Genomic DNA, 27,708 nt, shown 5'->3' with positions numbered 1-27,708 from the left:
AGCTGAGAAACGGCAATAAGGGTAGATTGGAGTACATAGAATAAAGTATCTCTTCGAGAGCACCTCAAAGTTCAATGTTATTATGCAGAATGGCCCCATAGGTGCAGTGCAAATTAAATCTCCCTCACTCCCACTTAATATTTTCCAACACCAACGTCTATGTCATAATTTAAAAATTGAACAAGATCTGTTAGGGTACAAGTTGCTTAGAATATAATCATGAAAATGTCTAAATAGATGAGTCTACTAATCCTGTAACAATAAATTGAAAAGTACAAAGCTTTTCTATGTTATAAATTGAGTTGATTTCTACTGATAGTAAGAGGATTGCTGGCACGCTCTCCCTTCTTTTTTATTCTATGCATCCAAAGTGCTTGTCAACAAAAATATTGAAACTTAACTTCCTGTGTATGCTTCGTTTATTAATGATGTATGTTAGGGAGATGTTTATGAACAACATCTTAAATGTTAATTAGATACAAGCAAAATACTTGGACGATACTGTGAGATACTGTTGGCTTGATACTTAAGGGAGATCATGTAGAACTAGGACAATCAGTTTTTGGAAATACTGTAGTATTCAGCTTATCTTTTTTTTATAATCTTTTTATTAATTTTCAAGTTCATAAACATAATAGTACTAATACAAAAAGATTGGGATTACATTATTGGTAATTGACATATGCAAGTAAAACTACAGATAATACAAGTATAATAGATCTCCCAAACTCCTGATATAGTTTACCACGATAAAAAGAAAAATGAAAAAAAAAATCACGAGCAAAAAAAACCCCAAAGTAAACTAAGAAAAAAAAACTAAACTAAACCAAACCAAAAACTGATCTAAACAAAACAAAATAAGGCTGACATCAAATACAATCATTAATGTCATTAACTCCACTCCTCTATCCATATATTCTAGGTTAATAAAAAGGATTCGGAAAAGGTCAAGCTACATCATATGAAAGTGTTGAATAAATGGCCTCCAAGTCTTTTCGAATTTAACCAAAGGATTAAATCACTTCTGATTTTTTTCTAAATTTAAACATGATATAGTTTGGGAAAACCATTGAAATTGGTCTCTTTCCAATTCAATAAGATGGATCTTCTAGCCATTAATGTAACAAATGCAATCATCCGATGAGTTGAAGAGGATAAAGAACTATGATCCGTCATTGGTAAACCAAAAATTGCAGTAATAGGATGAGGTTGTAAATCAATACGCAAAACTGTTGAAATAATATAAAAAATATCTTTCCAAAATTTTTTCAAAAGAGGGCAGTATTCAGCTTATCTTGTCCATTTGTTTCTCCTGGGTATTTTGAAATTTCAAGAATAGTATAGACAATTTTGTACTGTTAGATGCTGAAAATAATTTGTTAGTTGAAGACTTTACCTTTTACAGTACAATGCACTGATTTTCTTGTGTATTCTGGAAATTAAATTGGGACTGCTTTATTTTCTCCTTCGGTGTTCTAGCTCTTGTGCCTCAGCTCTTCTCTCCCTTTCTCTATTGTATTCTTCCTCCAAGCTTGTCCATTGTCAAGGTTACCTGGTTGTATTCCTGGCTTCAGCTCCTGTATTACTCTTGTTCTTGCTATTAACTACAATCTTTTTTTTCTTAAAAGGGAACAGAATATGTTGGCCTTGGAAGAAAGTTGAGTAAGTTTGCCCATATGAAAGCTGGGTTTTAGGATTACATTATACTCACATTGTGTAGGGATTTTGAACTGATTTGTTCACAGGATGTGAATACCCTGGCAATGATAGCATTTATTGTCAATCCCAAATACCCCTAAACTGAGGAGGCCATTTAGTTGACTACATTGAGGTCTGAGTCACGAGAAGGCAAGATTGTTTTCCTAATGGACATGGGACATGAATGAATGACATACTTTTACAACGATTGGAAGGTTTCATGGCTAGTGAACCTAGCCTTTTATAAAATAGTTATGAATGTTACTACATCAATTTAGAGCATCATTGTGGAATTTAAACTGATTTTCTAAATCAACAGCCCAGAAGTCCAGTGAATTGACCACTATGCTATTGCACACAAAGATGTATAATGTGTAGCTTTATCTCAAAATAACAATTCTTACGGTAAGAGGAACTGGGATAAATTTAAATGTAAGATGCTGCTTGCTAGCCTCTTTCCTCAATATATTAGTTCCAGTTTGTACAATTTGAGAAACCTTCTGTAATCTCGTTGGTGCACCCGGGAGAAGTTAGTTTTTTATCTATATAGGTAATACGTGCTATCTGAAATTCAAAGATGTTGTGAGGAAATGCTTCTACCTACAGAGAATGTTTGGACTCTTATGATACCTCATTTGGTTTACAGATTACCTAAGATTTCTATGATAGCTATAATAGCTTCAGAAACTAAATGGTGTATTCCTGTTGCTGTGTTTTCTGCAACTATTGTAACTTCCACCAGATTTCTCTTGAAACAATTTACAGCCACAGTGAGAACCAGTTTTACATAGTTAAATGCATTGGGGAAACTCACAATAGGAATTTAAAAGAATCTGTGCTAGGGGTTACCAGATTCTTGAGTACTGACCACTCCTTGACATTGATGCAGAGGGGAGTACATGTGACTGACCCTTGTACATACGTGTACCAGCATTAATAAGAATGCCTCCAACTCTTCTTCAACACTAGTTTTACAACTACATAGACAATATCTGAAATTCTTTAGCCAGAGGTGGAATTCATTGCCACTGCTAGCTGTGGCGCCAGGTGATTGAATACATTTAATGCGGAGGTTGATAGGTTTTTGATTAGTAAAGGTGTCAAAAGTTATGGGGAGAAGGCAGGGGGATGGTGTTGAGAGGGATGCTAAATCAGCCTTGATGGAATGTTGCAGCAGACTCGATGCGCCAAATGGCCTAATTCTACTCCTATGTCTTATAAATGTTCCATGAACTTTCTCAGCTGGAAAGTGCAGCTTCCCCACACATCCTTAGTATGCAACTCCCTCTCCTTTCTCTAAGTAAAAACTCCAGAAATGCATTTGACTGTGTGTCCAGGAATTGTGGACATTAATGTAGATTCTAACAAATCTACAATGCCTAACTAATTAAGGCTAGGATCTTGTCTTATCCCCATGATGACCTAGTTAGCTTGGCAAACAAGTCGTTCCATCAAAGAAGCACCTTATATCCCATAATGTTAGTGCATCATGTGGATAGGATCAAGAATGTAGATAAGAAAAAGGTTATTTTAAAATATACAGAGAATCATAAGCTTGATTTGCACTTATTTTCAATTTTAAGTCAACGTCTAAATCCCTGAGGTGATAGTACAACACCATAACACTGCCACTAGCAGGACTGCTTTACATATACCATTAAAATAAAGATTCTAAGAAAGATGCTAGAGTTGTTGCAATGTTGAGGTGTTTAATAGATTTTCCATTTTCTGGGTTTCTTCAGGTACTACCATTTATTCCTAAATGCCAAACACTTCCTGCTTGGTAGATTAATTGGCCACTGTACCTGGTGTAGATAGATGGGTAGTTGGAGAATTGGTGAAGTTGATGAGCATGTGAGAAAGCAACAACAAAAGGTGGAGAATAGGACTGACAGATTGCTCTGAAAGCTAATATGCATGTGAAGGACTAAGTTACCACCTTCTATAACATCAGAAATACAGCACATCGATAACTACAGTGAATTACTTTCTGACCTGAAGCAACCATCCTCCGATTCTATGTCAAATTTGTCTACTGATCATTTAAGTCATGTCTTACTAACTTGATTGAGCTTTTTGATGAGGTGATGAGGGTGATGGATGTCAGTGGAACTATGGCTGTTGTGTACATGGATTTTAGTGAGACCTGTTTGACAAGATCCCTCATGGGAGATTCATCCAGAAGATTAAAGTGCATGGGATCCATGGTGAAGTGGCTGCTGGATTCAGAACTGGGTTGCACATAACAGAAGGTAGTGGTTGAAGGGACTTATTCTGTCTGTGATTAGTGGTGTTCGCCTAATGAGACCTATACTGTTTGTGATGTTTATAAATAACCTAGATGAAAATGTGGGTTAGTAAATTTGCAGATGATACAAAGATTGGTCGTGAAATGGATAGCATGGAAGACTGTCAAAGGATACAACATGATATAGATCAATTGCAGATATGGGCGAAGAAATGGAAGATGGAATTTAGCCCAGCCAAATGTGAAGTGATGCACCTTGGTAGGTCAAATGCAAAGAGACAGTGCACTGTTGAAGGTAAGATCTTTAATAGTGTCGATGAGCAGAGGGATCTAGGGGTAAGTGACTATACATGTTGATAGGGTGGTTAGGAAGGCATTTAACAGGTTTGCCTTTATTAGTCGAGGCACCGAGTTCAAAAGTCAGGAAGTTATGTTGCAGCTTTATGAAACTCTAGTTAGACTGCATCTGGAGTATTGCATAAAGTACTGGACAAGAAAGGATGTTGAGCCTTTGGAGAGGGTTCAAGAGAGGTTTACCAGGATTTTGCCTGGATTAGAGGGCATGTGCTATAACGAGAGGTTGGGAAAACTTGGGTTGTTTTTTCTGGAACAGTAGAGGCTGAGGGGAGATCTGATGCAGATTTTTAAGATTATGAGAGGCACAGATAGAGTAGACAGACGGTATCAGACATTTCCCAGAGTTGAAATGTCTAAGACCAGAGGGCATGCATTTAAGGTGAGAAGGGGTCATTTCAAAGCAGATGTGTGGGACAAGTTTCTAACACCGAGAGTAGTGAGTGTCTTGAATGTACTGATTGCGGTGGTGGTAGAGGCAGAAACATTAGAGAATTTTAAGAGATAACATATATGTTTCAATAGGCACATGTACGTGAGGAAAATGGAAATATGAACATTGTGTAGGCAGAGGGGATTAGTTGAGTTGGCCACTTCATTACTAATTGAATAGGTTTGGGCCGAATAGCCTTCTCCTACGCTGCACTGTTCTATGTTGTATATATTTGTCTATTTTTTCTCTGCAGTAATGTCTTGTTTTTGCACACACTTCACTGTCCTGTATGATTTACATTCTGTGTCTGTTTATATGCCTGTGATGCTGCTGCAAGTTATTCATTGTACCTGAACCTCTCAACACTCGTGCATATGACAATAAATGTGACAAATTTATGGGCAGCAAGTCCTAGATCATTACCACTCTATATAAAGGACTTTCCTCATATCCCACTTGTATCTCTTCCCCGTCTGAATCATTTGCTAAGAAGAGTGGCCTTTCTCTAATTATCCTACCTTGGACACACTCCTGTTAAGATTTCTTCTCAACCACCTTTGTGCAGGGAGAACCATCCTAGCTTTGCCAGAATAACCTTACATTTGAAACTCCTCATCCCAGGAACCTTTTTAGTAAAAAAATTCTCTGTGCCCTCGTGGATCTTCACATCTTGCAGCAATCAGAATAAGTCATATCAGTTTAGTTGTGACCTCAACAGTTTAAAATATCCCTCTGTGCTTTCCTATATGCTCTCCAAGATCTGAAATCGTATTACTAACTACTCTGTCAGCCATTCTACCACTTCCAGTGATTTACACAGATAGATAAGCAGAACACGATATTCCCCACATCAATAGATGTCATTCAAAATACCAGAGGAACTCAGCAAGCCAGGCAGCATCAGTCCTGACAAAGGGTCTTGCCCGAAATGTTGACTGTTTACTCTTTTCCATAGTTGCTACCTGGCCTGCTGAGTTTCTCCAGCATTTTGTGTGTGCTGCTTTGGATTTCCAGTATCTGCAGATTTTCTTGTGTTTGTTAATAAATGTCGTTCCTCATTCTTTGTGCAAAAACCACTTATATCACACTTGCAAGACACTAGACCATTTTACTAATCTTTCATAGAGTCATCTGCAAATTTTAAAATGTTATCTTGTTTACCTGTATCAGCAGTGGCAATACTAGAATTGTTGAGTCTGTAAAATAATAATTTATCTTGCATTCTGCTATATGCCAATTAGCTTAATCCCTGATCTGCTTATTCCATGGCCTCATTTTTGCTCAACTCCCTTTTCTCAAATGCTTTCTAAAAATCTGTATGATGGCATCCTTTGTAATCCTTTCACTATTAGCTCACTGGTAAATTTGAATCAGCCGGCTGGTGGTGTAGTGGCATCAGCGCCGGACTTCGGAGCGAAGGCTCCCGAGTTCAAATCAGCCGGCTCCCTTGCACGCTTTCCATCCATGCTGGGTTGAGCGTCGAGCTAGCAACTTGGCCTTGTAAAAACAAGAAAGCCTGCTTAAAAAATGCCGTCATATGACGGCGTCCCGATGACTCCACTCGGAGTTGAAGGGTTTCTTCTTCAAATTTAAATCAGATTAGTCAAACACAAACCTCTCCAAGTTCAGACTTCTCCAAAAACCTATTCTGATCATGAAAGGAGGCCCATGGGCCCAACTCAATTTCTATACCCATCTACACTAATCCCATTTGCAGCAATAGATTTGTACCTTTTATGTCATGCCTACTTATGCGTCTGTCAAATGCATCCTAAATAATTACATCTCATTCCATTACGTCCTTTGACAGCAACTTCCTTGTATTAACCACTTATAGTGTTAAAATTATATATCCTTTACATCCCTTTAAAATCGCCTTCCTCTCAGCTTAAATCTTGTTTTTGATGGGGAAAAGATTTTCATTTTTAGTAATGAATGTTTCTGATAGTCTTAAGGAAGCAAACTCTAGCAAAAGTATTAGAATGTTAAGAAAGTCAAGGTAAATGAATGTTTGCTGTAACAGTTGTTAAACTGATCTGCCTGTACTATTCAAGTGTCTTTAGAACTATTACATTATGTGGCAAGAATGCAAATCTGATTAGAAGATTTCATTCTTGGAGCTGCAAGGAACATGGACACAGATTTGAGCACAGTAAAAACAGTAACACTTTTGTTGTACTGCAGATCATGGGGCTTTGCTATTGCTTGGGTGGTAGGTGCTGATGCTTCTTGCTGAGATAAATGGGGAAGCGTGTGGGTTGATGCTTTGCTGCTGTGTGTGAGTGGGGGGGAGAAGGGGGCTTTGAGGTTCAAATGTTTTTACTGTCACTCATTGTTTGGGGTACTGTTTTCATGAATGTCTGCAAAGAGCAAGAATTTCAGGTTGTATATTGTATACATTCTCTGATATTAATGGAACTATTGAACCTAGACAATAGATCAGCACTGTTTTCCTAGGTGATTTAAATGGTTATATATTCCCCCAGCACTATCTGATGAACAATCCATGCAGCAGTGAACACCAGCAGGACTGAAATAGGTTTTAATGTGGCTATCCATTTCTCTCAATTAACTGCAATGTAGGATATTGGCAACATTCCTCAATGGAATTCCAGTCAGCTGCAGAAAAGGTATATTGAATTGAAATTGGTTTATTATTGTCACATGAACTGAGGTACAATGAACCATCTCAGTTTTTTAATAAAATCCTTACATGCATCCAAATCTGGATCAGTGTGGCCATCTGAAAAAAAAATTAAGGACCCATTCATATACATATTGTTTAATTTCTATAAGTCTTAGTTACAAATCCCCTAATACAAATAAACCTTTGCTCGCTACTTCAATCAAACACTAACTAAGGACGATTTATGATAAATGCTGCCACCTCCTGTAGAGTAAGCAGCATGAGACTGGGAGGTTGCTAATCCGTCCATGTAGTACATTATCCAACACTACCTCCAATAGCTTAAGCTCCAGTCTAACTAAAGGGTATGAACAATTATGTTTTGCTTTGCTGACACTACATTGTGAGCTGGGTAGTTACAACACAAAACTACACAGAGGCTGGTACAATGACATTGCAGGAAGCACCATTCTACAGAGTCAAGGTGCACAGTTGTTACAATGCAGATGCTGAACCTGCCATGTCTTTGGTTCATCTGGAGTTTACTCAGCAACTTTTGTCAGAAAAGGTAAAAAAAAAAGGAAACCCTTTTCTAGAAATTCTTCCAACATATTAAAAAAATAGCAAAAAGTATTATAACAAAGGACAATGGCAGTTTTGAGTCAATAGTCACGTTTTAACTTACATCAAAGAATGCTCCAGATGTGTCATTCGCCTGTATTTTGTAAAGCAAGGGGTTTATAAAACCAAGAGCTGGAAGACCTCGTTGAAATCTATTATCATTAATGAGGGCCAGGATACCACCAAATACAGGGGTTGAAGCCTGAAACAAAAATTTAAAAAAACACACATTTTAATAAACACAGTAACACAAAATTCAATTATTTGTCTTCTAATATGTTAATGAAAAAAATCAAACTTCATAGACAGAAAATGCTAATTTCCAAATATTTATTCAATGATGTCGATGGGAACTGGCTGTGTCCTAATAAAAAATTGAACTAGACTGGAATTATAACTACAATAATGATTTTTATCTAATTATGGTTAGAGGTTTTAAATATAAATGTATAAATTACATATGTACATAACTCCACTCACTGATGTTCCAGAAACCCAAGGAATGGGGACTAAATTGACCACAGCCCAGTAGTTATCAGAGAGTGCTGCTACATCAGGGTAGGCACGACCACCGGCATTATAGTAGGTCTCTGGAGGAAGAGATTTTATCCTTTTGAGATAAGACTTCACAGCAGCAGCCTGTAAAACAAAAGTACAAATTGTATAACCATTACCCTAAATATACTAAATCTATTTCAAATGTCTCAACAGAAAGTTAAAGGAAATTTGACCAAATCTTTTCTTTAGTTTCTTATTTTTTTTGAACTGTTCTTATAATATTTTGATCTATGTTTGCTTCATAGACAAAAACACACAAAAAATGTTCAGCGTTATGTTTGTATGCGAGTATAGAATTTTTAAATATGGTCAAATAACAGAAATATGTTGAGAATTAAAATGAGCAAAGAAAAAGTATTCTGGAAAGCCAAGGCACAAAATGTCTTGGATTTCTATCTTTTTCACCTAAAATACCACTTTAAAATCTATTCTACGCTGAAACCCAAGTATATTGTAACAAAGTGAGGAGAGTTAGCTTTTATGTCCCTTTGTGCTAAGTTTTTAAATCTCTTCCTTTCCATTTGTTCAAATGGAAAGTGAAAAATGATCAGGATTACTCATTCTAAGTATGTTTTGAAGTTAATTTGTCAGCCTGATCCAACTTCCATGTAGCCATACCTGTTTAAGTTGTACTACAACATTGTTCTTGTTTTCACATACAGTTTTCTCCTAACAAATTAGTAATTTTAAAAAAATCCAAAACATTTCTGTAAAGCCGTGTCATTTCACTGTCACTAATAGCTCAAAGTATATCATTTTCAATAAACTCAGTCTATATGGTTCATTTGCAATTCAGAAAATCATCTAATTTTACTGACGCAAACTGAGCAAAGCAGAAATGGAACAATAGAAAAATAGATGGGTTTAATCTACATCAGTAATCTGCCAAGCTTTATTCTCATATCATCATGCAACAATGTGGTATATGATATTTAACACAACTACTTTATTGGAACATGGTAACTAGCTTAGATGAAACCTTTATCTAGATTGTTTTTAAGCCAATCTTATTAAGCCAACCAATTCCTTAGGAAGTTTACTTCAGTGAGACAAAAAACAATGTTCAACTGGTTTACTTAACTGATAGTTGGGCATTTTAAACACAGTACTGAATCCACCACCACTGATGTAGTCTGTGACCTCGTATGTAATTTGAAATGGATTTTTGAAAGAAGTTCCTCCCACAGTGGTAACATAAGGACTAAAAGAGAGAAGTTACATAATCATTTACGTTAGGGATCATATTCAGTGATTCCATTCTTTCCAATTTCATTGGATGCTTTTTTTCCCCAAAATCCACATTTTTGTTAATTTCTTTTATAACAATGACCATTCAGTAAATATTGCCTTCTGGATGTATACAACTTCTGTAAAATAAAATTTGAAACTTGTCAAAAAAAAAAGTGAACATCTAAGGAGTTACTGGGGGCTCACATTATCCCTTTGACAGCAAGACCCTCCAAAATTGACTTTCATACACAACTTCCTTTAACCTTTGTCTAAAACAGATTAAGATTGAATTTAACGTGCCATAGGGGTCTTAACCATTATAGCAATGTTAATGTATAAATAGGTGGAGTGTGGGCTGGGGATGTTGTGTAGATTAAATTTCAACCCTTGAAGTGATTAGTGTGCACACATTAATGCTCTCAGGGATTGGCAGCAAATACCAATGGGCCCAGCCTACCAATTGATTTTGTGTGGAAGCCAAATGGTTTTCATTTAACAACAATAACTGCAGTGGAGAAGCCAGTTTGGTGAGATACAAGCCTGAAAATAATTCAGGGCTCTCACTGACATTGGTGGGAAATTTGGTTTTCCCATTCATTTTACAGCTACTTGGAACAAGGGTTGGAGATAATCCCTCACGCTTTTCTACGTTCCTCAGTACAACAGAGAACATATGTTCCTTCTGTTAGCTGTCTGCCAGTCAGCCTTGCAACCTTCACTTAAACAAATTAAAGAGTACGTTAACTTTTTTTAATTTTGTGAGGAAAACCTTAACTGTTTGAGACTATCCATTGTCACAAGGAAGCACTATGACTAATGGGCATCAATGTGAAATCCAACTCTTCTGTGTGTTGAAGTGACATGTTGCCACCTCTGATTTATTACAATAGTAATTCAGCATCTTAAGACCTCAGAATAGGTTTTCAACAGATATTAGCTTAGCCTCAAAAGCTCTATTTTACGCATATTTTATTGCTAAAATATAAATGAGCCGTTGAACAATAATGAACTGTAAAATTATATAAATGCAAGCAGTTTTAGCAGAGTTACTTTTCATCAATATATTAGCTAGCATATTTAAATATTTGATCATACAAAGTAGATGGTACAATATTACCCAAACACTGATTAAAACAGAATAGTGCATTTCTGTCATTACCTAGATGCAGGAAAACTTGGCCTGAAGATATTTTTGCCTTTTCTAATTTCTCTGCAGCCTGCACCATCATCACCTATAGTGAAAGGGAATTAAGTGTTAAAATGATGAATGAAATTAAACTTTGACTTGGAATCTCACTCATATATAAATAATATTCTGAGCATTATCCCCATGTAAAATGCTCAGTAGTTCCATGAAAGTGCAGGCTGGATTTAAATCTGGGCATGCTTAATCCAACATTATCGTCAAGAAGCAAAGCTTTTATCAAAATGAAGAACCTTGCCCTCAAGGATAAAATAGGGGAACCAATGGCCTAACAAAACGAAAACAGTCCAGGTTGTAGAGCAATGAGAGATCACAAATCCATTATTTTTTATTTATTCCCAAACAAGGTTTGAAATGTCCTCCTGTGCAGTTGTAATGATACGAAATCTAAGAACTGCACCACTTCCTTTTTTTAGCTCATGACAACTCATCAACAGCAACCATGGTTTATGGGTGGCCCGCAGATCCAATGCCCAGTACGTTGTAATAAAATAAAAACAAAAATCTTGCTTTAAGAGCTATTTGTCATCAGATGCTGGAAAAGATATTTACCAGAAGCAAAGAGTATTGTGAGACCGCGGACACCAGCCTTCATAAACTCGACGTTGATTCTCTTTAAATACGCCACTGACAGACTGTCCTCATCATCTCCATAACTGATGGTGTGGACCCACGGGATGGATGACATATTACTCAGTAAAGTAATCCAGTTCAGAAAGGGTTCCTGCGATTCGTGCCTTCCTGTAAAGGTCAAATTGTAGATCGTCATAGATTCAACATTGATTCCAGACAGAAAACAGAGTACGTCCTTTTTGGCACGGAAGGCAGTGAATGTTGAGATACCACAGAGAGCAGTGCTCGAACCCCATCTCTTTCATTCACAACACCCAACTAACCATTCTCAATACAATTCAATGCTTTGGGTGAGTGAACCAAATGTAGTCTTCCTATGTCTGCAGATGTCACAAGTCTAGTAGGATTGTGAGTTACAAGGAGGCTTCCGGGCAATTCAGAGAGGTTGAGTAAATGGGCAAATGCACTAAAGATTCAGTAGTAACAGAGATAGCATTAAGCATGCCACTAAGGTAAGAAAAGGAAGAACGTTGGTTAAATGATGATAGTTTGTGAAATGTTGATATGCAAAAGGGATCTAAGAATCCAGTCACTGAAAGCAAATGCGCAAGCTAGCAGGCAATCCATCTTACTACAATTATATCATTGGGTGCAGTTTCAGCCTTCTTACACAGGGAGGAGTATATCTGCCACAGAGGGAATGTAAAGAAAAGTTCAGCTGACTAAGTTTTGGAGATAGCTGGAGTATTGTCTGAGGAGAAGTTGGGTTGACAAGACCTCTATTCACTGGCGTTCGGAAGCCTAGGAAGCATACCCATCCAACAAAATAGCGATGTGCAGAGAATGAGGCGACTAGAATGGGGCATCACAGTCTCAAGGTTAAGATATTTTGGCCTGAGAAGGGGAGAAATATCCACACTCAGAAGGTAGCGAAGGCCAAGTTACTGAATATTTTTTGAGGAATATGAGACAGAGAATGTCATAATCATATTGAATGGCACAGAGTTATGAAGGACCAAATCATAAACATGAGGGATTCTACTGACGCTGGAAATCCAGAGTAACACATAATTCTGGATGAACTCAGCAGGTCAGGCAGCATCTACGGAGAGGAATAAATAATTGACCCTTCGGGCCAAGACCTGCGGAGTTCCTCCAGAATTTTGAGTGTTTTGATGGGCCAACTGGCCCACTGCTTCTCCTATTTAAAAAAAAATCAAAATTTAAATCTTTCTTTGTAATAATTTTGATAATCTGCAAACTTCTTAAGCAAACTAAAAAATTATTGTTTAAATTAGAATGAATTAAATTAAAATAATGCACAGGCTCCTTATACAGATAGAATGAGCATAATTTCTTATTTCTGCACATTAAATCTTAAAACTGCAAAGGTAAGCAGAGGCCAAAAGCCAGAGTGACTTAGATCTTCTTGTACATGACTCAGTCTGCTATCATGTGATTCCAGAGACTGTTAAATTGACTTGGGGCTACCAATGGACTGAGTTGCTATTTTCAAATGCACATGCTGACTGGTGCTTCACATTAAAACTCAGCTGATGTGCAGTTACATAGACTTGCTCTCCGAAAAAGAGGAAGAAAAGCACAGGACTGACCATGTGAGAGGTTAAATAGTAAGAGTCAGTTGGTCAGCAATTATTTCTTCCTGAAGCTTATCTTTCAGAAATTTACTTTTAACTTAACCTATAATAAAGGGGAAAATGGTCAAAGACTCAAAAAAAAATTGTTGTACTGAATTCTGACTGCTTTGTAAGGTCACTATTACATTCATAGTATCAAATCATAAATGTTTCAAAGAAATTATCTTGTACAACTACATTTAGATCTGCCCTTGGTAATTACTCAGCAAATATACACAAACTTTAGACCACTGAACCTGAATGACTAACTGCATGCTGAATTATGTAATGGACAGGCATAAAAAGCATCTTTAAGTCTTCATTAGTTCCAAGCATTTTGCTTTGAATGAACTCACACAAGACACTGTTGATGTTGGGATCTGGAACAAAGAACAAAATGCTGGGAGAACTCAGCAGGTCAGACAGCATCTGTGGAAGAAGAGCTTCTGTAACCACAGATGCTGCCTACTCCACTGAATTCTACTACTGGTTTGTTTTGGTCCAGTTTGGAAATATTTGAATAAACAGTGGATTATAATATTTCAAGAAAAACACACTATAGTTTGACAAATAGTCTGAAATTCAATAAGAACTTACCTGCATTACTGAAGATCCAGGTAGATATGTTTGCACCAGAGCTCATAATATACTCCACATCTAGACTAGCTTCCAAGCCCGCCTTTATACCTCCTTGGTGTCCTATTATCTTATTTACTCTGGTGTGGTGGACAAAGTTTCCACCAAATAATCGCATGAACTCTACAAGGTCCAACTGGTGAAAATACTGCTCCAGAAACTGAAGGATAAATCAGTTAAAATCCAGTTAATTTGCAGAAATAGTCAATGATCAACTTAACTGAATCCTACAATTTCTATTATTCTATTCACCATCATTATTTCATAGTAAAATAAATGCATCATGACTGAAAAATATGAAATGTGAAAACAAAATTAAGTTCAGAGAAAATAAAATTAAGAAAACTAATTGCAAAATGATCCCTGCCATAACTTACTCAACAGTCACTGGGACACTGCACTGAGGTGGATGGAAATTGCAGCAAAACACCAATAATTCATCATCCAGCTATCCGGAAATGCCGATGGTTCAGCACGTGGCTCAACAGCTGATACCCTTTGTACTCCCTTTCCTGTTCTCGCTTTCAACTCGTTGAGCTCTCTCTTGCTGCACTCTTTCTAAACTGATAGACACATTTTAAAAAACATTTGGATTCACTGGAACATTTATTATAGTACTGCGTAACATCTTAGATGGCTGGAGTTTTGCTGCATTTGGTTCCAAGTTCCTTTTTTACCATTGACCCACTCCGCATGGAAAACATCTAGACCCACGGGTTCCCAACATCCACGGTTCCTCGGTTAATGGTAGGGGACAAAGGCAGGAAAACAGTTGGGAACTCCTGATCCAGCCCCACGTCCACCAACAGCCGCGTTCTGTAACTGAGGAAATCATACTGCCTCCACCGTCATCACCAATAGTTCCGCACAGTTCCAGCTCAGGCCATACAGTCGTAAGGCATGCTGACAAGTCCTACAGCCCCACAAATCCACATGGATCCAATTACACGAATCCTACATTATTCTCCCCCAAATCACCATCAACTACCTTCAGATTCATCCCCTCACCTACATATCAGGGGCAATTGAGAATGGACAATTAACCTACTAACCCACTGGGATGTGGTAGAAAACCTGAGCAGATAGAGAACTCCCACTGGAGAAATGCATGTAGCAGGTATACCATAACATTGCCCCATCCACATCTTTGGTCTCCCTCCCCCAATACATTGTTTTGCTTTCTGTCAGTATCTTCTTTTTGAATGCTGCAAGCTTTTGTACGGAACCTAATATTTGAGACTCAGCGGCAGCCAGTTTCCTTGCAAAGCATTTGGGTTACCTCTTTGAGTGATGATTTTACATCCTACCTGAGCCACTGCTTGGCTGTTATTCTCATGAGACCCAACATCACTTGCACTGAGGTTATAACGTTTTCTCATAACAGAAGGTGTCACGCCCAAGTGAAAGTTTGCTTCGCTGTGCTGGCCAACTTTCCTTGTCTTGCTTATCACAGATTTTTGAGGAGGGAATCGATGCACACCTCCAACTGCAATGAATAGATATTTTTCTTCAAAAAATTGTACAATATACACGCTGAAAAGCAAGTCTTGTTATCTCCCTTCTACAAATTGCTGTGTTTTACTCTAAAGGGGAAATACAAATGAAATGTATTGCTGTTGCGACAGATCTGTTGGAAAAGACAATAGTGAACACAATGCCAAGCAGGCAAGAGGGTACTCAGGAGAATGTGGCCAGGCTTGTGCAAGATGGTTTTTAGCAGAGGCCAAATGAAGTAAATTGTCTTGGCCTCTAGTTCACACCAGAGGCAGATTGCCCACTGGATGTTGACGAGCATGTTTGGACAATATATATTAAACTAAGATGCTGGATAAATAAATTAAGTTAGGTTGATGATGGAGAAATGAGACCAGGTTAAAAAAACAATGAGTAATATTCTCTTTTTGATTGGTAGACAAATGAGACAATGGAAAATGGAATTCTTTAAATGTGCACAAGCAGACTTTCAAAGAGTTAAGAAAGGCAGAGACACTACTCTTTTTGATTATAGTTGTGAGAAAAAGCAAAAAAAAATTGAAGATTTGTTTAAATGGACAAGCAGTGCCAAGATAAAATGTAAGAAAAAAGTAGAAAGGGGAGAAAGGTAGAAACTGGAATGCAAGATTGGACTAGGTTAGCTTGACGAGCTAAGAGTGCACCAAAGCAAGGTCGAAGAAGTTATCACTGCCCAAAAACACAACAAAGGTTCTGAATAACTACATTCAATTGAAAAAAAATTCTGGAATTTGACTGATGATTTGTAGAAAGTGATTTTAAAAATGGTTGAGGAACCAGTTTTCATTCAGAAATATTTGAATTCATCAACACCATTGTGGGAGAATGCTGAGAGAGAATTACACTGTAAATGGGTAACTGAAAGAATTTTAGAGTGGCTGTCCTATACAAAGAGGATGAGTATGCAATATAATGAAAAAAAGCTGAGGTTTCTCAGTAGCTTAGTTTTAAAACTCCTGACTATCAATGAGCAGCACATTCACACACAAACACGATCAGTCAGTAGCCTGCATCTATATTTTGAAATCCAGTATGGCATTTACAGAGCAAAATGAATGAAAACATAAATTCTACACGATTGACATTTACTGCCAGCTAGGTTTAATTTATCTTTTGCCAATATTTTCAGTGAACTTTTGTTTTGGTTTGAGTTTGAATGGAAAAATCTAAGCTCTATCTATATGTTAATTATCAAAAGAAATTATTGGATGCCCTTCTTCACAACCTCCCTTCACATTCATCAGCTACTGCAAGATTCAATCGATCTTTCCATCAAAGTAGCAGACAGCCAACTAACCAAAATAACCATCTGTTCAACTAAAACAATTACTCAGAGAAAGAATGATAGACAGGAGTACAGGAAGGGGTAATACTTCAGTTGCAGGAGGCAGGTGAGTGTGCGGAGAGGAAAAGGGCCAGTGGCCAGTCCCCTCAAGAACAATTATACTTGGGTACTGCTGGGGAGATTGTCCAGCAGGGAAAGCTGCAACAACCAGGTCTCTGGCACTGAATATGACTCAGTGGATCAGGAGGGAAGGGGGAAGAAGAGGGGAGTGGTAGTGATGGGTGATTCAGTGGGGGAGGCATACAGAGCTCTTAGGAGGACTAGAAGGGGACATGAGAATGCCTCGCTGAGCAGGATTAAGGAAAACCTTAAAGCTTTCAAAACATACGTAAAGATCAGAAGGTTTACTGGAGTGAGGCTGGGCCCTGTCAGGAATAAAAGAGGAACGTGCCTGGAATCGGAGGAGGCAAGGGAGATCCTTAAGGAATTCTTTGCTTCAGTATTCACCAATGAGAGAGACCCGAATGAACGTGAGGACAGTGTAGAACAGGCCAATATGCTGAAACGTGTTAATAAAGAGGATGTGTTGGAACACTTGGGAAACATTAGGATATACAAGTCCCCAGGGTCAGACAGGAAATACCCCAGGTGACCACAGGAAGAGATTGCTGTGGCTTTGACGATGATCTCTGTGTTCTCATTGGCAACAGGAGTAGTGCTATTGGATTGGAAGGTGCCAAGAAAGGTTACAGGAACAATAGACCAGTGAGTCTTACATCAATGGTAGGCAAACTATTGGAGAGGATTCTTAAGAGACAGAATTTACCAGCATTTGGAGAAGCATAGCCTGATTAGGTATGGTTTTGGGAGGGACATGTTGTGTCCCATAAGTCAGATTGAATGCTTTGAGGAAGTGACGGAATAAATAGTTGAAGGTGGAGCAGTGGATCTGATGTATATGGATTTTATTAAAGTATTTGATAAGGTTCCCAAAGGTGGACTCATTCAGGAAGTCAGGATGTCTGGGGTTCAGGGAAACCTGGCTGCGTGGATTCAGGATTGTCTTTCCCACAGATGGCAGAGGGTGGTAGTAGATGGAGCATATTTTGCCTGAAGATCGGTGACCAGTGGTGTTCCTCAGGGATCTGCTCTGGGCCCCCAGCTCTTTGTGATTTTTATAAATGACTTGATGAAGAAGTGGAAGAGTGGGTTACTAAGTCTGCATCCGACATGAAGGTTGATGGTGTTGTGGATGGTGCAGAAGGTTGTTGAAGGTTACAATGGGACACTGATAGGATGCAGAGCTGGTCTGTCAAGTGGTATTAGGAGTTTAATCTGGAAAAACATGGACTGATACACTTTGGAAGGTCGAACTTAAAGGCAGAGAACAGGATTAATGGTAAGATTCTTAGCAGTGCGGAAGAACAGAAGGATCTTGTGGTCCACACCCACAGAACCCCCGAAGTTGCCACAGATGTTGATAGGGTTGTTAAGAAGGCCTATGGTGAGTTGGCCTCGTTAGTTGAGGGATTGAGTTCAAGAGCTGCAAGTTAACGTTGCAGCTTTATAAACCCTGGTTAGACCACACTTGGAGTATTGTGTTCAGTTTTGGTTGCTTCATCATAGGAAGGAGGTGGAAGCTTTACAGAGAGCGCAGAAGAGATTTACCAGGTGCTTCCTGGATTAGAAGCATATCTTATGAGGAAAGCTTTAGTGATCTAGGGCTTTTTTCTTTGGAACGAAAGAGATAAAAGTGACTTGAAAGCATTGTATAAGATGATAAGAAGCATAAACAGAGTGGACAGCCAGTTCCTTTTCCCCAGGTCAGGAATAGCTCATATGAGATTACATAATGGAAGAAATTAAAGGGGAAAATCTGAGCTAGGTGTTTCATTTTACAGAGAGTGGTGGGTAGGTGGAATGTGCTGTCAGGGGTGGTGCTGCTCTAGAGCCGTTTAAGAGACTCTTGGATCGGCACATGGACGAAAGAAAAATGAAGAAAAGCTTTAGACTGATCTTGGAGTAAGTTAACAGTTTGGTGCAATATCGTGGGCACAAGGGCCTTTACTGTGCAGTACTGTTCTATGTTCTAACACTAATGGTGTCCATGAGGATATTGTTATAATTGCTCACCAAAATCAATATGTTTTGCCACTCCATCAGGGACTTCATATCTAGAATTAGATCGTATCAAGGTCTGATGGCCATTTGTGTAACGATTAAACTTTGATCCCGTCAACAGATTTTCAGCAGTGCTGAAATAGAGGATAAAAGACAATGCTGTCACAATTCATACAGTAACAATCCATGAATGTGAGACCAATGTTTCCTACCACCTACTGTTAAATAAAGGGAAAACCAACATCATATCTTTAGGTTGTTGGCAGCAACTAGATTCATTAAACACCCTGATGGCCCCCTCAAAATGAACCAAATGAGAGTCAAGCACAGCAGCTTTTTTGGATGCAAACTGATCTTCTTGCCTGATATTCACAAAGTGCTCAAAATGAACCAGACGATACTCAAGCAAGGCAGCCTGCTCGGATGCAAGCCTCACATCTTCCTGGATCTAGGATCAAGGATCTTCCTGCCTCACATTCATAAAGTCAGCACTACTACATATACTCATTTTCCTGCTGTACCTGTGATTATTCTAATGCAAAATCCCTATTTTCCTGGGCAGGGTCTTCAATTTTTTAAATTTTTATTTTTATTTCAGCCGAGGGAATTTTTTCATCTCAAAGGCTCTCCACATGGCTTTAGACCACCTGGACAACACAAACACCTATGTCAGGATGCTGTTCGTTGACTATAGCTCAGCATTTAATACCATCATTCCCACAATGCTGATTGAGAAGTTACAGAACCCGGGCCTCTGTACCTCCGTCTGCAATTGGATCCTCGACTTCCTAACCGAAGGATCTGTGCAGATTGGTGATAACACATCCTCCTCGCTGATGATCAACACTGGTGCACCTCAGGGGTGTGTGCTTAGTCCACCGCTCTACTCTCTATATACCCATGACTGTGTGGCTAGGCATAGCTCAAACACCATCTACAAATTTGCTGACAATACAACCATTGTTGGTAGAATCTCAGGTGGTGACGAGAGGGTGTACAGGAGAGAGATATGCCAACTAGTGGAGTGGTGCCACAGCAACAACTTGACACTCAATGTCAGTAAGATGAAAGAGCTGATTGTGGACTTCAGGAAGGGTAAGACGAAGGAACACATACCAATCCTCATAGAGGGATCAGAAGTGGAGAGAGTGAGCAGTTTCAAGTTCCTGGGTGTCAAGATCTCTGAGGATCTAACCTGGTCCTAACATATCGATGTAGTTATAAAGAAGGCAAGGCAGCGGCTATACTTTATTAGGAGTTTGAAGAGATTTGGCATGTCAACAAATACACTCAAAAACTTCTGTAGTTGTACCATGGAGAGCATTCTGACAGGCTGCATCACTGTCTGGTATGGAGGGGCTATTACACAGGACCAAAAGAAGCTGCAGAAGGTTGTAAATCTAGTCAGCTCCATCTTGGGTACTAGCCTACAAAGTACCCAGGACATCTTCAGGGAACAGTGTCTCAGAAAGGCAGCGTCCATTATTAAGGACCTCCAGCACCCAGGACATGCCCTTTTCTCACTGTTACCATCAGGTAGGAGATACAGAAGCCTGAAGGCTCACACTCAGCGATTCAGGAACAGCTTCTTCCCCTCTGCCATCTGATTCCTAAATTGACATTGAACCTTTGGTCACTACCTCACTTTTTTTAATATACAGTATTTCTGTTTTTTGCATGGTTTTTTAAAACTCTATTCAATAGATGTATACTGTAATTGATTTACTTGTTTATTATTATTACTATTTCTCTTCTAGATTATGTATTGCATTGAACTGCTGCTGCTAAGTTAACGAACTTCATATCACGTGCTGGTGATAATAAACCTGATTCTGATTCTAAAGTATTTTTATGATGTTCAAAATAATTGAGTAGTTGTGATTATTTTAAAAAGTCTTTGGACAAGTATCAATTTTGTCTTTTCGAAACATTAAATTGAAATTAAATAATAAAATATGTACTTTACAAATCATATTAACTTATTAAAGCTACCACTGTCTACCAGGTTACCACTATTATATTATTGACCAGCACATCCCACAAACAAACTGGACTGGTCGCCAGTCTGCATCCTTATTTTGAGAACCAGCTGTGGCATTTTCAAAGCAAAGTATGTATCACACGGTTGACTTTTCCTGTCAGGTAGGAACTAAGAAAAATCTTTTTCAGGTGATCCGCCAAAGTAATGTGTTTTTTTTTGTTCAAACGAAAAATACTTAACTCCATCTTTACTTTAGTTGCCAATACAGTTACTCCAATGCCAATCTTGACAGCCACGCTTCACAAATAAAAGCTAATCCATGGTCTAGTTTCTCTGTTCATCATTGCCATGCTTTGTTGGCCAACTGAACAAATTTAAGATCCCGACCTTGCATTATCTTGAAGGATCACCCATACAGTGGCCTGCAGCCTCTATTCCTCTCATTCCGGATCAGAGTTTATGCTTCACTTTCTCTTCATGTTCATCGTTTCAGTACTTGATTTTACTTTTCATATGTTCAGTCAGAACATTATAAAAACTTAGCACAGTCCTTTACAGCGCAACTGTAAGATCCAAGGTCATGTCCCACCGCTGTCTGTAAGGGGTTTGTATGGTCTCCCCTGTGGGTTTCCTCCGGGTGCTCCTGTTTTCTTTCACATTCCAAGGACATACACTTAGGGTTACTGAGTTGTGGGCCTGCTTTGATAGTGCCAGAAGCGTGATGACACTTGCTTGTAAAATCAAATCCTTTAACTGTACCTTTCGATGTTTGTGTGACAAATTAATCTTTAATCACGAACGCTTGGTCCTGTTGTATGCAATCCTTTCAACTCTAATAAAATCCTAAAATCCGTAAACTACCTTTTATAATTTTTCTTACGACCATGATCAGCATTGCCATGTAAAAATCAAGAGAACTGATGGAATACGGGAGGCAGTTCATAGTCCAGTAAAAACGTCCAAGTATTTTGCAAGGGTATTTCTATTTCTCTCTTCCTCTAGCATTCTAAAACTGATCTTCTAAATCCTTTCTGCAAATGAAATTACTTGCTCCACTCTTCAAGAGTGCAAGTTCCAGTTGACAATGATTTGTCACCTGAGGGTGTGACCAAAGTCACAGAGCCATACAGGATGGAAACCGGCCATTCAGACCATCATGCCCATGCTGATTCATAAGTAATCCCACCTTCCAGCACTTGGCCCAAATGCAAGTCTGGACACTCCTTAAATGCTGCCACCACTCTCCCCAGCAACACATTCCAGGTACTTATCACTCTCTGGGAGTAAAAGGACCCCTCAGATCCCCTCTGACCTCCCCTTACCCTAAACCTATATCCTCTAATGAGATGACTCTCTGATATGGCTCATAGTTTCTTGCAAACTACCCATTTATATTCTGTAATTTTCCACATCTCAATTGTGACCAGTGTTAACCTTCCAGTGAAAACAAATCCTCATTAATAAAATGCACCATCCTGGGCAACATCCTGGTAAATCTCCTCTGCAGCCTTTCCAACACTATCACCTCTTTCCTCTGGTGCCGTGTCCAGAACTGCTCGTGGACTCCAGCTGCGGTCAGACCAGAGGTTTATAAAGTTGGGACATACTTTTGCATTCAATGCCCCAACTAATGAAGGCCAGCAATCCATTAAGCTTCTTAACCATGTTACCTACCTACACCATCACCTTCAAGGTCCCTCCTTCAACCTAGTAATTGTGCCTCCTGCATCCTTCAGATCATTCATATACTGTACATTACAAACCGCAAAGGTCCCTGTACCAGTCCTTGTGGAACCCTCCCAGCCACAGACACCCAATCACAAAAACAACCCTCCACCATTTCCTTCTGTTTCCTATAGCCATTAACTCTGGATCTAATTTACGAACTCCTGGATCCCATGGGCCCTAACCTTACAATTCCAGTCTCCCACATGGGACCTTGTGAAAGGTCCCACTGAAGAACATTAAATCTTTGCGATTAGATGCAGTACTGCAAAACTCAACGAAGGAAAGCCCAGTGTTAATCTCTAAAGAGATGCACGGGACTTGATCAGGTGGAACAAACTTAAATGTTGTAACAAAGGAGAATGGAATTCACTAAAATGTAAAAAGATTTCACCATGTTGCATTCGATATTCTTGGATGTATTACAAAATTCTACATCCTAAAATACATTTGCCCTAACTCTCAATTGGTTGCAGAACCCTTAACATCATTTACAACTTATAACTTAACACTCAGAAGACAATGAACATTCCACGGTGCAGTTTTGTTGTTACCTGGAAGACATGAAACAATTCAAGAAATCTAAGGTCTGGACAATAGAGCAGTTTCGCACGCCAAAGCTTCCCAGCCACGTCCAAACAGTTTGCAGAGTCTCTTCCGAAGGTTGAACCATTCTGGATAACTGGTCCAGGGAGAGATATTTGCCTGAAAACAAGGCAGTGAATTCACCTAAAGAATTATTTTACAAAAAAAAACACCTAAAGGCATAGTAATTGTCACTAAATATTTTAAAAATCTACTCTGAGGAAATATAACCAGATGAGTTACATTTTTCTAAACAGGTTTGTTGGATTTGGCACAACTAAAGCCATAGAGCAAATGTTGGAAATCTGAAATATAAAAAGAATCCTAGAAACAACATTGAAGAGAAGTTTGATAAGTACGTGAACAGGAGATGTATGGGGCTGTAGCCCAGGTGTGGGACAATAGAACTAGGCAGAACAATAGTTTGCCACTGACTAGATGGGCTGAAGACCCCGTTTCTGAGCTATAGTGCTCTATGACTATAAATACACAAATTATAAATTATACGCTGCTGTCAATTCCTAATTCACCCATTCAAAATGGGTTCATCTCCTCTGTCTAGAACTTCCCCGGCAGGCATCCTATTGTTTCTGAAATTATTCTATAAGTTTTGCCTCTGCTCCCTAGAGTGAAACTTATTCCACATGATGAATACAGAGTGATGAACTGTTTCCAAATAATTTGGTCCTGTACTCACTAGCCCTTCATTACAACACAAATCTCTAATCCTGAGGATTGAACTGCAGTTTTTCTCCACTGCTATGAACACTGATTCCTTGGTGATCAGAGCCAGATACTGTACCACATTACAGAATATCTCACTAAAGCACGATGTCTAGAATTTATTGCACCATTTTGGTTATGTAATTCACTATCCCTCATTTCTGTTGATTGTTGTATTTGTTCTACATATAAAGCACAATCTCTACCAGGACTCCCAAGTCTTTGTTAACCATCTCAGCTGCATTCCTGAAGCATTTAAATCATCTATTTCTTTTCTTTGTGAAGCCACTGAGTGGATTAATCTCCACCTTTTATTTTAATGCATATTGGTAAGTTTTATCCAACCTAGGCAGCAATTTCTTAATTATTTTAGAATCAGTTATTACAGCAGAGGTTCAGAGTTTGCGCTAACTTTTTTGTTAGGGCAATAGTCAGTCCTTTAACCTACTTTTTCCCATGTCTCTGTAAATATTATCTTCAAAAAATTATTCAATGTCCTGTTGAAAACCATAAGTGAATCTCCATCTGCCATACTTTCAGACAGATCTCTGCCTGAAAAGTTTTACCTCATGTAACCACTGGATTTTATGCCAAGCACTTAAATTGATTAAATACTTGCTGAATAAAATCACCAAACCATTCAGCAATGCTAATGCAAAAATCAAGAAATGAACAACAAATTACCATACTGGGAAGAATCTGGGTTGGATAATTGCTCCAGCTTTTCCTCCAGCTTATTGACATTCTGCTGTTTCAATGCAAACGTGAGGAGGATTTGGTCCGTGGCTGAAACCCGCTCCACGTATTTCCACCCAGCAGGAAGACTGCACAAAATCAGCAAATATATTAGAGAAGGCCTCCGCAATACTTTAAACTCAGGAATTTCCTAGGTTTACTATTTACACCCCCAAAATACTGATCTATTAATAGAAAGCACATTGTCAAATAAAATAATTAAGTAATCCAAAATTAGTTGTAAGTTGGCTCAAGTGAAGTGGGAAAGTGACACTTGAATTTAATTCCTCACAATACCTACACTGCGATCCATTTGTGCAATTACCCGTTCAGCTTTGATGGTTTGCTACCCGGTAACACCCTCGGTACATACCATTATGGTAATTCGCCTGTTATGTTTTCTATTGCTGTCTTTTTTAACGTTACCTGATGCATGCTCGGTTCACAACAAATTTACCATCCATTACATTGACTGCTGTTAGGTCTCACGATTGATGCTACCCACTATCTCTGGAACACTCTGTAAGGTCACAACTTTTTCTTGCTGATGTTGATTGTTATTTGTTCTCTCTAACCTTCCCTCTTGAAGCATTCCCCTTACTAAGTTGCTGCTATCATAAATGGGTCCTCTTCCTCAGGTACACCTCCTTCCCGCCTCTACGAGCCCCACCTCTTTAATTGCTGGCATCAATATTCCCCACTTGATTCTCTGTCACTACAAACTCCCTCTATCGATTGCTCCCAATCCCATTGAATAAGCTTGTACCTCCCAAATATTTATCTTTCTTATGCTCCTTACCTCAGTCCCTCCAATAAGTTCCCTGTAACTGCACCAAAACAGTAATATTCTCTATGGGCATAATGCATTTCTACCTCCCCTACCCTTCTCCGGCCTCTAAGTACGATGAGTCACACACTCTTCTCTTGTCTGCAGTGCAGCTCAGTGTGAAATCATCTAACCATCCAAATGTAGCCCACTATCCAGCTTACTCCTCATCTCCACTCCTCCTTCGGTTATATAACACACTAGCTCTGCGGAGCCAGTTCCAAGCTTCCAGCTTGTCATACGATCTGCTTGATAAAGCCATGATTTCATCCAATTGATTAGTTACAATACTAAAAAAAAATTTGGTCTCTATTACATACATTTGCCACCAATTCTACCTTCCTTAGTTTGAATCAATGTGTTTTGCAATCAAGTGTCCTTTGTGACTCATTGCAAGCACAAACATTCTGGCATCATGACATTAACTTCCTTTGTCCATATCTCAGCTCATCCATGACTAAAACCCTCATCTATGCCATTACCATTTCTTAATTTGACTACTCCAAAATTGGCAGTCAGTTTCCAATTCTCTATACTCAGTAAACTTCAGCTTGAATAAAACACTGCTCCTATCTTCTCACCACTGGATCCTGTGCTGACTTGTATTGACACCTGGTCTCCTATACAATACTAACCTATACTAAGTTGGCAGGGGGATGGGGACCAGAGCAATGGGCCAGTTGGTATACAAGTAGATACAGTGTGTCGTGAGACTGAGGAAGGACAGGCAGACGATAGAGCAAAATTGCAGTCAGTGGGATGAGTTGAAGTATAACTTGGGGGCAAGATCAAAAAGGGTGATGAATACAGGGTGGAAGGTGTTATATTTGAATGCATGCAGTATATGGAATAAGGTAGATGATCTTGTAGCACAGTTAAAGATTGGCAGGTATGATGTTGTGGGCATACTGCTGAGTTGTGGCTGAAAGAAGATTATAGTTAGGAGCTTCACATCCAAGCATACACATTGTATCAAAAGGACAAGTAGGTAGGCAGAGGGCTGGGGTAGCTCTGTTGGTAAAAAATGAAATCAAATCCTTGAAAAGAGGTGACACAGGATCGGAAGATGTCGAATCCTTAAGAAACTGCAAGGGTAAAAAGACCCTAATGGGAGTTACAGACTGACCTTCAAACAGTAGCTAGTGTGACAAAAAACCAAGTTATCAGAAGATTGATGCTAATGAGAGAGAGATAAGTGAGACAATGGAGAAACATTCAAAATGCTAATAAGAGAGAAGAGAAAGATTAACGAGAAAGAAACACATTTCAGAATATTGACAGACTGGTTGCTTTGAACCTGAACTGTTTGAAGTTTGATGGACAGGCGATAGCCCAGCAGGGGGATAAAAAGAACAGGTTCGCTAAGGGACGACACACCACGAGATCACGAGATAACGAGACCCTGGAAGAGCAGTGTGCCCCCACAAGTTGGTGGGAGTTGGAGGTCTGGTTCGAGGGAACCAACCATAGACTGACAGGGTGAAAAGGGACGATCGGCGGGAACCTGGTGTGTGTGTGTCCACCCTTGCCTGGGTGCCGGGTTCACCGTGGAAGAACGGTCGTATCCGGAACGGAGGGGGTCACAGTCGGTGACCACAGAAGACATAAAAGGGTTTACCCGAAAGCTAACTGTGAAGAACATCAAAGGTCTGTTTGAATCAAAATTAGCATTCTCTCTCTCTCTCTCTCCAATGGCACAACAGTGATTACTGCCAACTGTACTAAGCTGAACCGAACTCTGCGTCACTTGAGACTGATCATTTTACCCCTAGACTGCGATAGAGATTGGTTGATTCCTATTACCCTAGTTCTGTGTACATGTGTGTTTTATCATTGCTAACCTGTTGCGTTTATACCCTTACGATTAGAGTACTTATTTACTTATTTCTTTAATAAAACTTTATTAGTTTCCAGTATCCAGACTCCAACTAAGTGGTCCATTTCTGCTGGTTTGACAACCCAGTTACAGTGTACGTAACACTAGGGTGTGGGATATAAATTACAATGGGAAATACAAAAGGCATGTGAAAAGGGTAATGTTACAATAGTCATGGGAGATTTCAAAATGCAGACAGATTGGGAAAATCAGTTTGGTGCTGGGTCACAAGAGACTGAATTTGTGGAGATGGCGTTTTAGAGCAGTTTGAGGTTGAGCCTACTGAGGGAAAGATAATTCTGCATTGAATGATGTTGAATGAACCAGATTTCATAAGGCAGATTAAGTTAAAGAAATCTTAGAAGGCAGTGTTCATAATATGACAGAATTCACTCTGCAACTTGACAGGGAAAAGCTAAAGTTAGATGTATAAGTATATGGTTTCATTGCACATCTGTATTTTGTGCTATTTTTAATGCATATTTGTATTTTAAAGTATGTATTTCTGACTGAGCAACCTT

General features: G+C 38.9%; 1 protein-coding gene across 1 annotated transcript in view; it reads right to left on the bottom strand.

The window, feature by feature from the left end:
- The window catches only part of tpp1 (tripeptidyl peptidase I), a 45,097-nt gene that overhangs the window by 2,023 nt on the left and 15,366 nt on the right, over positions 1-27,708 (bottom strand). Inside the window, exons 3-12 of the mRNA XM_072270985.1 lie at positions 24,435-24,574; positions 22,997-23,147; positions 18,749-18,870; positions 15,126-15,304; positions 13,780-13,978; positions 11,525-11,713; positions 10,928-11,000; positions 9,622-9,739; positions 8,461-8,622; positions 8,045-8,182 (exon numbers count right to left, since the gene is read on the bottom strand). Of these exons, the coding sequence (XP_072127086.1) occupies positions 8,045-8,182; positions 8,461-8,622; positions 9,622-9,739; positions 10,928-11,000; positions 11,525-11,713; positions 13,780-13,978; positions 15,126-15,304; positions 18,749-18,870; positions 22,997-23,147; positions 24,435-24,574 (1,471 nt within the window). The remainder of the gene's footprint in view (positions 1-8,044; positions 8,183-8,460; positions 8,623-9,621; positions 9,740-10,927; positions 11,001-11,524; positions 11,714-13,779; positions 13,979-15,125; positions 15,305-18,748; positions 18,871-22,996; positions 23,148-24,434; positions 24,575-27,708) is intronic.

The sequence above is a fragment of the Mobula birostris genome, chromosome 1 (genome assembly GCF_030028105.1).
Source record: "Mobula birostris isolate sMobBir1 chromosome 1, sMobBir1.hap1, whole genome shotgun sequence".
Lineage (NCBI taxonomy): Eukaryota > Metazoa > Chordata > Chondrichthyes > Myliobatiformes > Myliobatidae > Mobula > Mobula birostris.
The sequence above is the reverse complement of the archived record's forward strand: the minus strand, read 5'-3'. Positions and strand labels throughout refer to the sequence as shown.